The sequence below is a fragment of the Myxine glutinosa genome, chromosome 6 (assembly GCF_964187855.1).
Source record: "Myxine glutinosa chromosome 6, kmMyxGlut1.1, whole genome shotgun sequence".
Lineage (NCBI taxonomy): Eukaryota > Metazoa > Chordata > Myxini > Myxiniformes > Myxinidae > Myxine > Myxine glutinosa.
In genome coordinates this window covers 135621865-135638929 of record NC_136266.1, presented here as the reverse complement: position 1 = coordinate 135638929, position 17065 = coordinate 135621865, and the positions used below count along the sequence as shown (strand labels likewise).

The 17065-nt window shown below is 49.1% G+C and overlaps 1 protein-coding gene across 1 annotated transcript in view; it reads left to right on the top strand.

Annotated features, from left to right (window-relative positions):
- LOC137429266 (copine-4-like) overlaps positions 1-17065 on the top strand; it is a 197883-nt gene that overhangs the window by 49343 nt on the left and 131475 nt on the right. Inside the window, exons 4-5 of the mRNA XM_068119238.2 lie at positions 16024-16098; positions 16345-16419. Of these exons, the coding sequence (XP_067975339.1) occupies positions 16024-16098; positions 16345-16419 (150 nt within the window). The remainder of the gene's footprint in view (positions 1-16023; positions 16099-16344; positions 16420-17065) is intronic.

Sequence of the window (17065 nt, the reverse complement as noted above, 5' to 3'; positions counted from 1 at the left end):
GTTGTGCCTTGGATTTCCAATGATTATGAAAGCACACATGCCCGATGTGATGGAGTAATTTGTTTGACAATTTTTTTGCTGATGTCAAAACACAAGGGGGGAAGTGATGACAATTTGATGAAACTGAAATGCAAAGTGATGACAATTCTTTTTTTTGAGATGCGAATGAGCCACCAGATCGATGTTTTTGGCCAGGATTTTTTTTTTTTTTTTTTTTGTTTGTTTGTTTGTTTTTTGTATACTGAATCGAGGCTCGTGAAAGAGCTAACATTTACTTCACAAACAAATCAACCAGACAAACAAAATATATAAAAAGAGGGAGCGGAAGACAAGAGAATGGGAAGCACACAAACACTTGAGAGCACACAACATTTGAGAGCAGGGAGATGTGTGGGAGGGAGAGGGCTCGGGAGGAGGAGGCGTGGGAAGGGGTGGGAGAAGTATAAAACACAAGGACACCAAGGACTTCCAGGTCAGAAGTTGGTATTTCAAAAAGTGGAATTGGGGTGAAATTATCGGGGATAGAAAAGATGAAGGTTTTGGATGGGGGAAGATAAGAGATGGTGGTGAACAGCCGTTTTAAAGACCTGGAGGGTGGAGTGGGATTGAAGAGAGTGAGGGAGTTTGTTCCAGAGGCGGGAGAAAAGAGGAATGAAGGAGCCTCAATAATCCAAAGGGGGGTGAATGGGATGACCCTCAATAAAGAGCAGATTTCTGGTGTTGGACACAAGGAGAAAGGGGCCAGCCATGCATGAAGAGACCATTGGTGGAAAGTGAAAGCTTGTCAAGCAGATGGCAGACTTTAACAAAAGCTGGAAAGATTGTTTGCAGCAGACAACGCAGATAATTTCGGGAGGGTCGGGTGATCTGCAATTCCTTGATTTTGTTGATTTTAATCAAGAGTCTCTTATTATGGAAGCAAGGAAGCATTCATTTTCATCACTCATAGTGGTGACCCACAGAGACCACTCATGGTGGTGACCCACAGAGACCACTCATGGTGGTGACCCACAGAGACCACTCATGGTGGTGACCCACAGAGACCACTCATGGTGGTGATTGAGTAAAAAGCACAAACAAGAGCCAGTTATTGCAGAAGGGATATTTTCCTTTTCGGTTATGGACATTTTGGGCAGCGATGCTTTTCCGCAGATGCCATTTGAGTGCTCAACCCAAGCTGAATGAGGGCATGAAGAGTCAATCGGAAAGTGTGAGCTGGTACCTCATGTAAACCAGACAAGGTGAAGCAGTCAGACTACACCTTCTCTGAGAGCCATTAATGAGCCAGCTGGGTTCTTTTTTTTTGCCAATAATCCAAAAGGTACGTGCTAATGATAATTCGCCTAATTAGTTTGGCCTCCACTCAGTCATCATTCTCTTGAGATTATAGTCAGGTTCACTATATTTTTTCGTTCAAAATTTTGGTAGATTAGCAAAACTATACGTTTTTGGAATATTCAGAGCATGAGGAATCCAAAAATTAATGTTTACATTTGCGTAGACACCTTTGCGAAAATGACACTCAGGACAGTGATGAAGATCTGTAAAAGCATATTCCTGAACGGTGTAGACCTCGTAGATCCTGTGTATAGGACTTATAGTTCAATCTGATACTACCTATAACTTCCTATAACAACCTATAACTTCAAAGGACTTGCAATATCATGTATTATGTAATATCACAAATATAAAGACAATGGTTTTCAATTACCTTTGTTTGTTGCTTTTCTATAATCCTGAGCACTATTTTGAGGCCTTTATTGGATTCCTTGACCCAGAAAACATAGGATTAGCATATTTAATTAAGTCTCTAGGTTGACTAGAAGCCTAGATCGCGCAAAATATGTATTTTATGGCGGCCATTTTCAAAATCCAAAATGGCGGCCAGGCAGGTGTCTGTGCAAATGCCAACATTGATTTTCAGATTCTCCATGCTCTGAAGATTCCAAAAATGTACAGGTTTGCTAATCTCCCAAAACTTTGAAAGAAATTATATTTGTTAACATAGTGAACCTGACTATCTTCATCACTGTCCTGAGGGTCATTTTCGCAAAGGTGTCTACGCAAATGTAAACATTAATTTTTGGATTCCTCATGCTCTGAATATTCCAAAAACGTATAGTTTTGCTAATCTACCAAAATTTTGAACGAAATTATATTTATTAACATAGTGAACCTGACTATTAGTTTGGCTTCCCGAAGCTTAGAATCGAAATCCTCGATCAGTAAATAGTGCAGCCTGAAGCTGGATTTGAAACCACAACCAATAAGATATCATTCCTAGGACACCACTGTAGCAAGCCACAACCCATAAAATGGCAGTCCTAGGACACCACTGAAGCAAGCCACAACCCATAAAATGGCAGTCCTAGGACACCATTGTACCAAGCCACAACCCATAAAATGGCAGTCCTAGGACACCACTGTGCCAAGCCACAACCCATAAAATGGCAGTCCTAGGACACCACTGTACCAAGCCACAACCCATAAAATGGCAGTCCTAGGACACCATTGTACCAAGCCACAACCCATAAAATGGCAGTCCTAGGACACCATTGTACCAAGCCACAACCCATAAAATGGCAGTCCTAGGACACCATTGTACCAAGCCACAACCCATAAAATGGCAGTCCTAGGACACCACTGTACCAAGCCACAACCCATAAAATGGCAGTCCTAGGACACCATTGGACCAAGCCACAACCTATAAAATGGCAGTCCTAGGACACCACTGAAGCAAGCCACAACCCATAAAATGGCAGTCCTAGGACACCACTGTACCAAGCCACAACCCATAAAATGGCAGTCCTAGGACACCATTGTACCAAGCCACAACCCATAAAATGGCAGTCCTAGGACACCACTGAAGCAAGCCACAACCCATAAAATGGCAGTCCTAGGACACCACTGTACCAAGCCACAACCTATAAAATGGCAGTCCTAGGACACCACTGAAGCAAGCCACAACCCATAAAATGGCAGTCCTAGGACACCATTGGACCAAGCCACAACCCATAAAATGGCAGTCCTAGGACACCATTGGACCAAGCCACAACCTATAAAATGGCAGTCCTAGGACACCACTGAAGCAAGCCACAACCCATAAAATGGCAGTCCTAGGACACCACTGTACCAAGCCACAACCCATAAAATGGCAGTCCTAGGACACCATTGTACCAAGCCACAACCCATAAAATGGCAGTCCTAGGACACCACTGTACCAAGCCACAACCCATAAAATGGCAGTCCTAGGACACCATTGGACCAAGCCACAACCTATAAAATGGCAGTCCTAGGACACCATTGTACCAAGCCACAACCTATAAAATGGCAGTCCTAGGACACCATTGTACCAAGCCACAACCTATAAAATGGCAGTCCTAGGACACCACTGTAGCAAGCCACAACCCATAAAATGGCAGTCCTAGGACTACACTGTACCAAGCCACAACCCATAAAATGGCAGTCCTAGGACACCACTGTACCAAGCCACAACCCTTAAAATGGCAGTCCTAGGACACCACTGTACCAAGCCACAACCCATAAAATGGCAGTCCTAGGACACCACTGTGCCAAGCCACAACCTATAAAATGGCAGTCCTAGGACACCACTGTGCCAAGCCACAACCCATAAAATGGCAGTCCTAGGACACCACTGTGCCAAGCCACAACCCATAAAATGGCAGTCCTAGGACACCACTGTACCAAGCCACAACCCTTAAAATGGCAGTCCTAGGACACCACTGTACCAAGCCACAACCCATAAAATGGCAGTCCTAGGACACCACTGTACCAAGCCACAACCTATAAAATGGCAGTCCTAGGACACCACTGTGCCAAGCCACAACCCATAAAATGGCAGTCCTAGGACACCACTGTACCAAGCCACAACCCTTAAAATGGCAGTCCTAGGACACCACTGTACCAAGCCACAACCCATAAAATGGCAGTCCTAGGACACCACTGTACCAAGCCACAACCCATAAAATGGCAGTCCTAGGACACCATTGTACCAAGCCACAACCTATAAAATGGCAGTCCTAGGACACCACTGTAGCAAGCCACAACCCATAAAATGGCAGTCCTAGGACACCACTGTGCCAAGCCACAACCCATAAAATGGCAGTCCTAGGACACCACTGTACCAAGCCACAACCCATAAAATGGCAGTCCTAGGACACCATTGTACCAAGCCACAACCCATAAAATGGCAGTCCGAGGACACCATTGTACCAAGCCACAACCTATAAAATTGCAGTCCGAGGACACCATTGTACCAAGCCACAACCCATAAAATGGCAGTCCTAGAACACCACTGTACCAAGCCACAACCTATAAAATGGCAGTCCTAGGACACCACTGTACCAAGCCACAACCCATAAAATGGCAGTCCTAGGACACCATTGTACCAAGCCACAACCTATAAAATGGCAGTCCGAGGACACCATTGTACCAAGCCACAACCCATAAAATGGCAGTCCTAGGACACCACTGTGCCAAGCCACAACCCATAAAATGGCAGTCCTAGGACACCACTGTACCAAGCCACAACCCATAAAATGGCAGTCCTAGGACACCACTGTACCAAGCCACAACCCATAAAATGGCAGTCCTAGGACACCATTGTACCAAGCCACAACCCATAAAATGGCAGTCCTAGGACACCATTGTACTAAGCTACAACCTATACGATGCCAAGTACCAAGTACTAAATGGCACTAGTGCAGTGATGTCCTCGGACCATAACCTTTAAGATGCCATCGTCCTAGCCTAGCGATACCACTTTACTAAGCCACAACGTATAAGAAGCCATTCCTTGGCAATTTTCTTTGCATTTTTCGTCCATCTCGCAAATGCAGAAATGTTGCTATTTCTTTTAGTTCTCTTTCCATCATTGTGAATATACTAGTTTGAAATTCGAGTGATGTACATTGGATCATTTTTATGCAAATGAGTAAAAATTACCAGGAAACTTTCCAATTCCGCATTGAATTTCAGCTCTCCATAGCCTAGCTAATGTAGCGCACAAGAGAAGGCCATTTCAACTGCGACCATAATGGTCCATCAAACAGTCTGTTTTGAATTTCGATTCAACTGATGTTTGAAAAAAAATAATAGAAGTTTATTCACTCGTAAATGTTTTGCCTCGTGTTTGCTTTTAAGCATCTTCAAAGCTTTGCAAACCTAACCAATCACTCTGAAAGCTTTCCAAAGCTTTCATATATGTGGTTGATGCTGCCATATGAAGCATCGGTGGACATTCCGCATTTCTTGTTGATAGTTGGAACTCTTCTAAACCAGGGGTCATTACATCTACAAACTAGTATGAGATGGCTTTGTACTTTCGAAGCTGATCGTTATGCTTCTGATGTGCAGCAATGTAAGAAGAGTTGTGCTCCGGATCAGGCTTTTGTTCAAATCGTCAAACTCTCAGAGTAAATGCGCAACAAATGGCGGACCTGAGCTGCCAGCCAATCCGATTACATATGATATTGAACCGAAAACGACATGCCAAGTCTTTATTTAAGGAAACATTTCCTTGACTATGAGCTCAGTGCACAACATAGTTAAAACCCAGGCTACAACTGCTTAGGCCTCAGGCTGCAAACAGGATGTTGTGGCGGACAGGGAAGCTCACTGGCATGGTGACATCATTCCGCGCACCAAGTGGGCGGCGGCCACGCCGAAGGGTGGTAGGCGTGGCCTCAGGCTTTACACCGGGTGCGCAGCCCGGAGCGCGCCAGTGCTACAGTGACCTCTTTTAATAAAGAACATTAAACTTACCGCGTTGTCCGCTTCCTCCTTGATAGCAAGTCGCGCGCGTAGCACCACACACTTCATTGGTGACCCCGACATTCGAGTCAGCCGTCGCTGACCACCCGAAACCGTCGCAACAATGGCAACCAACGCGGTCTCCATCAAGCTCCCCGAATTCTGGGAGTCACAAGCCGAAGTTTGGTTCCTGCAGGCAGAAGCCCAGTTCCGACTTCGAGGCATCACGGTGGACGAGACCATGTACTGCCACGTGGTCGCCGCCCTCGGGCCCGGCACGGCCACCCGCGTCGTATCGGTCCTAAGGGATCCACCTGCCGACGGCAAGTACGAGGCGGTCAAGCGTCTCCTCCTCGCCACGTTCGGCCTTACGGTGGACGCACGGGCCGATCGCCTGTAGGACCTCCCCGAGATCGGGGACACGCGACCGTCGGTCCGTATGGATCATATGCTGGCGCTCATGGGCGACGAAACCCTGAACGCTCTACTCCGGGCGTTATTTAGACGCCAGCTGCCAGCACGAGTCCGCCTCGCTTTGGCCGGTCCCGCGTTAACGGAACCCCGTGCGCTTGCTGCCGAGGCCGACAAATACTACGCGGCTTTGGACACGTAGGCGAGTCTTGGCGCGGTTGCCGCTCCCGAGGCTCCCAAGGCTCCCGAGGCTTTCCCTGATGCACCGCACCTCGTGTTCGCCGCCACGCCCCGCCCACCACCACCGCCGCCGCCGCGAAGAAAACCGCGGCCTCCGACACCGCAGCTGCCCACCTGGTGTTTCTTCCACGCCAAGTTCAGCCACGAGGTTCGGCAGTGTCGCCCGCCGTGCTCATTCGGCAGGTCGGGAAACGGGCGAGCCGGTGCTCGGTGGCAACGGTGAGCGTCGGCAATTCCAACAGCCTTCTGTACATAACGGACACCTTGTCCGGGCGCCGTTACCTGTGCGATACGGGAGCGCAGGTGAGTGTCGTTCCTGCCGGTACGGCTGACAAGCACACCGCGGGCCGAGGTCCCGCGCTGCTTGCGGCCAATGGTACGTCTATACGCACGTACGGAAAACGCTGTCTCTCCCTGCGGTTCGGAGGGCAGGTTTTCCGTTGGTCGTTCGTTACGGCCGACGTGCCCATGGCACTGCTCGGCGCGGACTTCTTATGTGCTAATGGATTACTGGTCGATGTAAAGCGCAGAAGGCTTGTCCAGGCTGAGACGTTCAGCTCGCTCGTGTGCGCGCTGCCCGGCTCGTTGAGCGGCTCATCGAGCGGCTTGCTGAGCGGTTCCGTTCCGGCCAGGTTCATCTGTACGCTTCCGGCAGCGGACGAATTCGCCCGCCTCCTCGTGGGTTTCCCGGCCTTCACGAGGCCCACCTTCTCAGCGGGGACCATCAAGCACGGGGTGGAACACCACATCCGCGCCACCGGTCTACGCCCGGGCACGCCGCCTCGAGCCGACGAAGCTCGCGGTAGCAAAAGCGGGATTCGCCACGCTGGAGCGGCTCGGCATCGTGCGGCGCTCCGAGAGCGCGTGGGCGTCCCCGCTCCACATCGTACCCAAGCCCGGCGGGGGATGGCGACCGTGCGGGGACTACCGGCGCCTCAACGACGCCACCACCACCGACCGCTACGCCGTCCCCCACATGCAGGACTTCTCTGCCCGGTTGGTGGGGATGTCCTTCTTTTCAAAGGTGGACCTCGTGCGCGGCTACCATCAGGTTCCTGTCAGGCCGGAGGACATCCCAAAGACGGCTGTGATCACGCCGTTCGGGCTTTTCGAATTTCTTCGGATGCCCTTCGGTTTGAAAAATGTGGCTCAGGCGTTCCAGCGCCTAATGGACAGCGTCTTGCGCGGCTTGGATTTTTTGTACGTCTACCTGGACGACATCCTCGTCGCCAGCGCGTCCCGCGAAGAGCACCTTCATCACCTCCGCACGCTCTTCGAACGTCTGGGCCAGCATGGCCTCATCGTGAACCCCGCCAAGTGCCGGTTCGGCGTCACCAGCATCGACTTTTTGGGGCACCACGTCACCAGGCACGGGGCCGTCCCCCTACCGGCCAAGGTGGAGGCGTTGAAGGGGTTTCCGCGCCCCCGCATGATCAAGGGGCTCCAGGAGTTCCTAGGCATGGTAAACTTTTACCATCGGTTCCTGCCCCGCATCGCCCAGCTCCTGCGCCCCTTACACGAGGCCCTTCGAGGGAAGCCGGGCAAAGGTGACGTTACCTGGACCGAGCAGATGGACGCGGCGTTCTCGGGCGCGAAGCTCGCCTTGGCCAACGCCACCATGCTCGCGCACCCGGCGCTCGATGCACCGATCGCCCTCACCTCCGACGCCTCGGACTACGCGGTGGGCGCGGTGTACGAGCAATGGGTGCGTGGCGCCTGGCAACCGCTGGCGTTCTTCAGCCAGCAGCTTCGCCCGCCCGAACGCCGTTACAGCACCTTCGACCGTGAGTTGCTTGGGCTTCACCTGGCGGTCAGGCACTTCCGCCATCTGCTCGAGGGCCGTGCGTTCACGGCCTTCGTCGACCACAAGCCGCTGGTTTTAGCGATGGGCAAGGTCGCCGAGCCATGGTCGGCCCGGCAACAGCGTCACCTCGCGGCCGTGTCCGAGTACACGACGGACATCCGGCACGTCGCGGGAAAGGACAACCCGGTGGCCGATTGCCTTTCCCGGGCCGTCGCCCACGCAGTCCACCTTGGCATCGACTATGCCCGGATGGCGGCGGACCAGGCCGCCGACCCCGGGGTCCAGGCCCTGCGGACCGCCGTCACGGGCCTCCGCGTCACCGAGGTGCCCTTCGACGGCACGGGCACGGCCCTCGTTTGCGACGTCTCCCTCGGGCGGCCTCGCCCCATCGTGCCCGCAGGCTAGCAGCGCCAGATTTTTGACGCCATCCATGGCCTGTCCCACCCGGGCACGAAGGCCTCCCAAAGGTTGGTTGCCGACAAGTTTGTCTGGCATGGCCTCCGGAAGGCCGTCCGCGGCTGGACCAGGACGTGCCTCGCGTGCCAGCGCGCAAAGGTGCACCGACACGCCCAGGCCCCCTTGGCCCCGTTTACGGTGCCGGAACGTCGGTTCGACCACGTTCACGTGGACCTGGTGGGACCTCTGCCCCCCTCGCGGGGTTTCACCCATGTCCTCACCATGGTGGACCGCACTACCCGGTGGCCGGAGGCCGTGACTTTGGCGACGACGATGGCGGCGGACGTCGCACAGGCGTTCATCGCCACCTGGGTCGCCCGGTTCGGCGCCCCCTCGGACATCTCGTCCGACCGCGGCCCCCAGTTCACCTCGGAGCTCTGGGGGGCAGTCGCGCGGGGGCTCGGGGTCCAGCTGCACCGAACCACGGCCTACCACCCCCAGGCCAACGGCCTGTGCGAGCGCTTCCACCGCTCCTTGAAGGCCGCGCTCCGGACCACCCTCCGCGACGGCGGCTGGGTCGACAGGCTCCCCTGGGTCCTGCTGGGCCTCCGGATGGCGCCCAAGGACGACCTGTGCGCCTCCGCGGCGGAGTTGGTTTTTGGACAACCGCTGCGGGTGCCGGGTGAGTTCCTCCCCGACCCCATGGCACCATGGTCCGCGGCGCAGGAGCGTTCTGCGCTGCACGAGACCGCCCGGAGGTTCGCCCCGGTGCCGACGGCGCACCACGGGCACCCTCCTACACACGTCGCCCCGGAGCTTCGCACCGCGGAGTACGTCTTCGTCCGGCATGACGCCCACCGGACACCACTGCGGCCGCCGTACGACGGGCCTTTCCGCGTGCTGGAGACCGGGGTGAAACATTTCACCCTGGACATCGGCGGCACTCCTGACCGGGTCTCCATAGACCACCTCAAGGAGGCCCACCTCGACGTGGACCACCCACCGCCGGTGGCTCGGTCCCCGCGTCGGGGCGGCCCCCCCCCCTGTGGGCGGACCCCCGGCACCGCCCAGCACCGCAGGCATGCCGCCCCCCGGTCCGGCACCCATCCCGGGTACAGCCGGGGGCATCCCACCTGGCATCCCTGCACCCCGGACGCCGCCGGTCGTCAGAGGGCGCTTCGGCCGGGTCATCCGTTTGCCCCGCAAACTGGCCCTCCAGGTGCGCGGGAATTCTGGGGGGGCGCGTGTGGCGGACACGGAAGCTTACTGGCGTGGTGACATCATTCCGCGCACCAAGTGGGCGGCGGCCACGCCGAGGGGTAGGTGTGGCCTCAGGATATACACCGGGCACGCAGCCCGGAGCGCGCCAGTGCTACAGTGACCTCTTTTAATAAAGAACATTAAACTTACCGCGTTGTCCGCTTCCTCCTTGATAGCAAGTCGCGCGCGTAGCACCGCGCACTTCAATGTTATGCTTTTTGACTCGCTGGGTGGTGGGTCATGAGCTTCACACAAATAAACATGCTTGTCTGCACCATGTTGAAATTAAAATAATTTGCCTTCCTTTTGCCAAGCAGCAAAGAAATTCGCTGACGAAGTAGTTTGAATTGTAACAGCAAAAGCGCCATCGAGTGAGAGCAGTCGGTAAGACCAAGAAGGAATGTTCCTCCTGCATTGAAGTTCCTTTTCAGGGAACATTATGTTGTTGATTTTGACGGTGTCGCCCGTAGGGCGATGCCATCTGGAACAGCATTTGTCCGTCCGTCCGGTGTATGTATGTATGTTTGTATGTTTGTATGTATGTATGTATGTATGTTTGCCCCTTACAAACATCCACCAATCAGAGCTGAGATCTGGTCACATGACAGGGGGACAGCATTTAGTAACCACTAGCAAAAGTACCCGGCGTTGCCGGGTAACAATGAGTCGCTTCCTGACGGGAATATGAAGAATGGGGGGAGGAGAGGATGGAGGGAGAGGGGGGGGAGAGGATGGAGGGGGAAGGGAAGGGGAGGGGGAGGAGAGAGAGAGAGGGAGGGTGGAGGAGAGAAGAGAAGGGGGGGGGGGGGTTGGGAGGAAGGGAAGGGGGAGGGGGAGAGAGGAGGGGGAGGAGCAGGGAGGAGAGAGAGAAGGGAAGGAGGGTGGAGCGAGGAAGTGGGGGGGGGGGGGGGGAGCGGGGTGAGGGTAGAGGGGAGGAGGAGAGTGGCACCTCACCACACGTCACTACGCTATAAACTCCAAAATGGAGGGGAGCGGGGAGAAGGGTGGGAGCAAGGTGTGTGTGGAAGGAGTGCGTGTCACTTTATTAGGAGGGAAGAGCGAAGAGTGGACAGGGGGGTAGAAAAGGTGAGGGGGATAGGGAGTTAGCAAAGATTATGATGGCTGGAGACTCTTAACCTGAGTTAGATTAAATAATTTAAGCTACCGAATTGAGCTTAGCAGCAGTTCTGACTGCTAAAAAGCGTTAATTTGTTATCCGGGTGTCTACGGACGTCTCCGGGTGGACAGCACAGATGATGTACACCAAACACAAAAATGGCAACCACAAAGATTTCGCTTTGAATAGTCTTCTATAAATGTGAAAAATCAAGCAGCAAATCAGCAAAATGTATAAACAACTGAGAACAGACAAAATGTTGACTTTACATTTGCAATGATACAGTTCGACATGGCGGACGTTTGATTTGATGTTTTTTTTCACAAGTATATTTTTGTAGGTATATTAACATAACTATCTATTAATACAATAAAAGTATATCGTACAAAAATGTTAGTCAATAAAAAAAATGGGTACGTAAAAACAAAAAGGGAGCTCTGTCTACTGTAATGCCATGGTGATGGGTAGCAAAAGCAGCCTGAATAGCGTTCACCAAGTGGTGGTTAATCATATTCAAAAAGGGTGTTATGGCATACCCAAACTTCCCCGGCCTTGTGACTAATTAAAAGGTATTTCTGACTTCTTTGGTAGAGCCCTCGCCATGCGGTTTAAGCACTTAGTCAGGTTCACTATGTTTTTTCGTTCAAAATCATGGTAGATTAGCAAACCTATACATTTTTGGAAACGTTATTGCATGGAAAATCTGAAAATCAATGTTTACATTTGCCAATTCCGACCAATTCGATTCGACCAATTCGACCAATTCGACCAATCGACCAATTCCATTCGACCAATTCGACCATTCGACCATTCGACCAATCGCTTCGATCGACCATTCGACCATTCGACCAATTCGACCAATTCGATCGATTCGATTCATCGAATTCGATTCGATCGACCATTCGACCAATTCGATTTGCCAATCAAATTGACCGACCTTTGCTTGTGTGGAACGGACTGTGAAAACGATGCGGACTATATTGTCGGATAGGACACACAGGACAGTGATGAGGAACTCTAAATGGCATATTCTGTAATCGTGTATGTTTGATGCCATTGACTGCCTGTGTATATTTTGTCATTGACTGCCTGTGTCGATGTGAAGTTATACTGACTGCATGTGTATATATGATTTTGCTGACTGCCTGTGTATGTTTGGTGATATGAATTATTGTGACACATTTTGATGTTATTAACTGCCTGTACAAAATGATAACATGTATTTGATTATGCAACTTATCGCGAATATAAAGACAGTATTTTGCAATTCAAAACCTTTGATTCGTGTCTTACCATTCCCCATAGCACTAATTTGATACTTTCATTGGATTCCTTGTCCCTGAAAATATAGGTTTAGTATATTTTTTAAAGTTTTTAGGGTAATTAGAGGCAGAAATAGAACAAAATATGTATTTTACAGTGGCCATTTTGAAAATCCAAAATGGCCGCCGTACAGGTATCTCTCCAAATGTAAACATTGATTTTTAGTTTCCTTATGCTATAACCTTTCCAAAAATGTATAGGTTTGCTAATCTACCATGATTTTGAACGAAATATAATTTATTGACATAGTGAACCTGACTAACTCCAGCAAGCACTCCAACAAAATTGGTGATAAAGATAAAATGGTTGGCTTGGCAAGCGATAGCAAGCTGATTGTTTCTGGTTTAAATGGCCGAGGAATTTTAAAAACAGATCGCAGGTATAGTGGAGTGACACCCTATCCCATGGAAGTATGAATTAAGTTATAATTTATTATTGAGTGAAATAAAAAAAACTATCCCCAGAAGGAGAATGACAGCCTCACTTAAATAAATGAATATATACACTTAGTTATAAAAATCGTTAGATATGGGAGATTTTGTCAGATTTCACTCCAGATTTGGACATTTATTTAGTCTACAGCATCCAATCCTCATATCCGAATCCAGATTTTGATGATATGCTTCAATTATGCAATGATAATTGATCGTGTTTCCAAGGCAAGGCATGTTTAAACAGCCCAAAACAAAATGGCGGCTTAAGAATCCAGCACGTGGCAGTGGGATGGCCAAGATCGTGGGCCGCCATATTGGTAAGGCTTTTTCGGGTTTTTTATTATGAGCACCTCGTTAATCATCTTCAAAAAGGGTGTTATAACACACTCAAACACCCAGTTTTCATCATTGCAATCTGTTGAGGTCCAGGTATATGCATGCAAAGTTTGGGGCCGCTAGGTTTCATGGTTTTGGAGTTATGGAGGAGACGGACGGACGGACGGACAGACACTGCCTTTTATTATTATAGATTACAGTTGCATATTTTGCTAAAAGGAAATATAATAACCTTCTCTGGAACGTTTTGGGGTCCCAGCAGGTGATGTAAGGTAGGTAGGATATTTCAGAAATTCCTCAATACAATTATGATTTTGAAATGTGATCTCTTGAGATTCAGATTATTTCAATAAAGAAACAGACACGTACCTTGTTCCTGAATTCGGAAGTCAAGAAATGCCAACAGTTCACTGGTTTGATAATATCTCAATACAACCGTGATTTAACATTATATTTTCATATATTAACAGTATAGTAATATGACCCTACTGCAAAGCCGCAATGAGCCGGCGAAGCCAAAGCCTCAAAGTATTTTAATTACAAATTACAGGTGCATAAGATTGTGAATAAATTTTGACAAATTCACTCAACAAAGTCACTCCATCATGTCTCAAAGTATTTTAATTACACATTAGAGGTGCATAAGATTGTGAATCAAAAAAACACGGGTGAAACAAACTCCTATTGAACCTTTTCGCAATTGTTTATGCATACTTCCGCATCCGCAAGATGGCGGCCTCCATGGAGCGATTTGGTGCGTCAAAGCGTCGAAATTCTCAAGGGATCCAGAAAAATCTGGCTTTTCAACATAATACGTACGCGTTCATTCACAACACCGGCTTCGCCGGCTATTAATTTGCGATTGGAATGATGAATGATGCTGTTTGGAATGAAAATATAGAGATATTGAGTTTAAAACAGAATGAGGAAATGACGTAAGGGTTTCCATCTGTGACATTCGTGGATTCCCCATTTGCAGATTCGCCATTGACTGGATATAGCAACATTCATACTGGGTACATTTTTTGTAGAAGTCCTTCATGAACCTGCAGTCACTGCCTGAGGTTCAATGGAAGGTCGCATAGGAATGTGAAATTTATTGAAAATAAAAATATAATATTTACATTATTTGCTAACCAAGTGAATCTCAGGTTGTGTGTTTAAATCCTGCTGAATGCAGCATTCTGAAGGATTTTGAATCAAAGCCACTGGAAACAACGCTCATCTCATGAGAAGTACCATATTTATTTTTTTTATTATCAGATTTTGATTAAAAAAACAACAGAAGATTAGAAACACCAGCTCATGATCTTAAGGGAAAGTATAATTTGCCTTCCCTGCCTGGTCTGGTTTATATCAGATGCCAACCCACACTTTGTGGTTGACTATTCATGCCATCTTGAGGAGATTCAGTCACTCAGACTCCTGGATGTCACTATCAGCCATGACCTTTCTTGGGCAAAACACATTTCAAAGTTGGTCTCCTAAGCTAGTTGCCTACTCGGCATCCTCCATTGTGGAAAATCCTACAATGTCACAGCTGAACTCCTATCCACCTACAAGGCCTTCATCCGCAGCTTGATGGATTACTGCTCTCCCATCTGGGCTGGTGTCCTTGCCTTACATCTTGCTCAGCTTGACGACATGGAAACCAAGACCTTCAAGATCACTGGAATCTCCCGTGATGAAGCTATGTCTATGGGCCTATCACTTCGCCATCACAGATCGGTCAGTGGTCTCTCTGTCTACTACCGCCTCTTTTCTGGTCTTGCACCGCACCCTCTCCTCTTTTCGTGCTTTGTCCCACCCCTCTTACAGGTTTCTGCAGCGTGCACATGGTCCACCACGAACCCCTTCTAGTAAAACTCGCAAAATTCAGAATCACTGCTCACCTCCACTCACATGTTCCTTCCTCCCACCCCCCAAACACCTTCTCATCCTTCCACCTGTGGAACCAACTTCCACATTCTCTTTGATCTCATTCTTCCCTTAAAGTTCTCAAGCCAGCTGTTCACCACCATCTCAAATCATCCCCCATTAGAACCATAAGCTATTCTACCCTTGTTAACCCCCAGCCCGACCCCAAGCCCACTTCCTTCCAAATTTCCATTTTTTCCTCGTGAGAGTTTCCTTCTGTATCCATCTTGTCCACCCCATGTCTTGTCCATCCCTACCCCTCATTCCTCATCACACCCATTGTTTGTCCAAATCCCCCTGTATTTTGTACTTCATCAAGACTGTTGGTATCCCCTCTCTCTCTTTCTCTGTTGTTTCATTTTCCCTGTTGCGTCCTGATCCATTCAGTGTTCTAGCTCTTTCCCAAGCCTTGACTGCATACAAAGAAATGAAATCAGGGCAAATCGGAATGGGCATTAAAATTCCACCTGCTATAGTGCAACCCCAAATCCTCGTCCAAGATTAAACAAAATGGCTCACTGTTTTACAGAAGTCTAAATACTAATATAAAGCATAATCCTCTAGGCCTAATACGTCAAATGTACATTGGGATGTTGCAGAGGAGATTGAGGTGTTCCATGCAACTTAGTGCAAAGACTCCATTAGGCACATCACCTGCTTCGGAGCTCCGGCAGTCGAATGCTAGCAAACTGAATGTCTACAAACTGAATGTGATGTCTGAATGCTTGCAAACGAAAATATGAGGTTCAAGTACATGGTTTTTCTTAACAAATAGTTGTTGGATGTCTTGTCCAATCACATTGTTTAAAATATGCTTGACAATCACTTAGCACATCATTGCATATTGAAGGCCGGTTAGCGGCATGCGAGACTACTGTTAGAGAGTATGGTGACTTTGATTAATGTAGATGTTCGGCCTTGGGATTTTTGGACAGGAAGTTCAGCCTTCTCTCTGGCTGATTAATTACCAAATGTGCAAAAGATGCGACGTGAACTTGGTGTGTTTCCTTCAGATTGTTTCACAGCGCAAGATGACCAAAGCGCTGGTGCTGAAACAGGGAAAGTCTGCGGGGAAGTCCACCATTACGGTAAGACTTGTCTGGCTGGACGTAGCTCTCCTCATCTTTCCTTTCTCATTCTTTCTGTCATTACCGTGTCTTATTCTAAGAATTTTTACTTCTATATCAAAGCAAGATTATCACCCACTATACCCTTAAGAATATGAATGAGGATAAAGAAAGAAAAAAGTCTTGTTTTGATGAACAAGTCTATCAATGCTAATCGACTGGCACCGTAAGCCAGAGGCGCTAACTCTGCATCTATCCTGGGGGAAGGTGATTGCAGATGAGCTGAATGACAACAACGACTACGTCCTGCTTGCCTTCCAGGCCAAAAAGTTGGATGATAAGGTGGGAAGTGAGTGTCCTGAGCTGCTGTGAATTTAAGCCTCCTGCTGATAGAATAGATACTACGTAAGGCCTATGGAGCCATTTGGGTTTTGAAGATTTGCTACCAGAGGAAGATGTTACTCGTACATGCCACAACATTGTTCCAATTAGCGTTGAACCATTGTTGTTCGAACAGCAAATTGTACCTTCAAACTTTTGTTGTAATTGAGCAGGATGTTCCAGATGCAATCATGAAAAAATATTTTTGGATTACATCCAATTAAGACCAAAAGGCATCTCATGAGAAGCTTTGGACCACGCCATGCGATGTACTTCCAACCCAGTGATGTTCGTTGAACCGGTCTTTTGGTTTTCATGACGTTTAAGTTGTTTACATCAGTGTGATAGACTGAAATACCGTTCCGCTACTTAAACGCCAACATGCACGGATTGCGTTTCTTTTCACTATTTCACTGAGGTTGGAAGTAAACATTGCATGAAGCGTTACTGCTCTGTTTGTACTATCATGTGCCATGTGAAGGTGATGAGTAAGCTGTATAGCAGCTTTAGATTTGCTTGAGATGGCGTTTGCGCTCCGTTGCACGCGTCGTTGCCTTTGTCGGTTATTCTTAATTGTTGGATTGTAATAGTGCCTGTCACTCGGTGA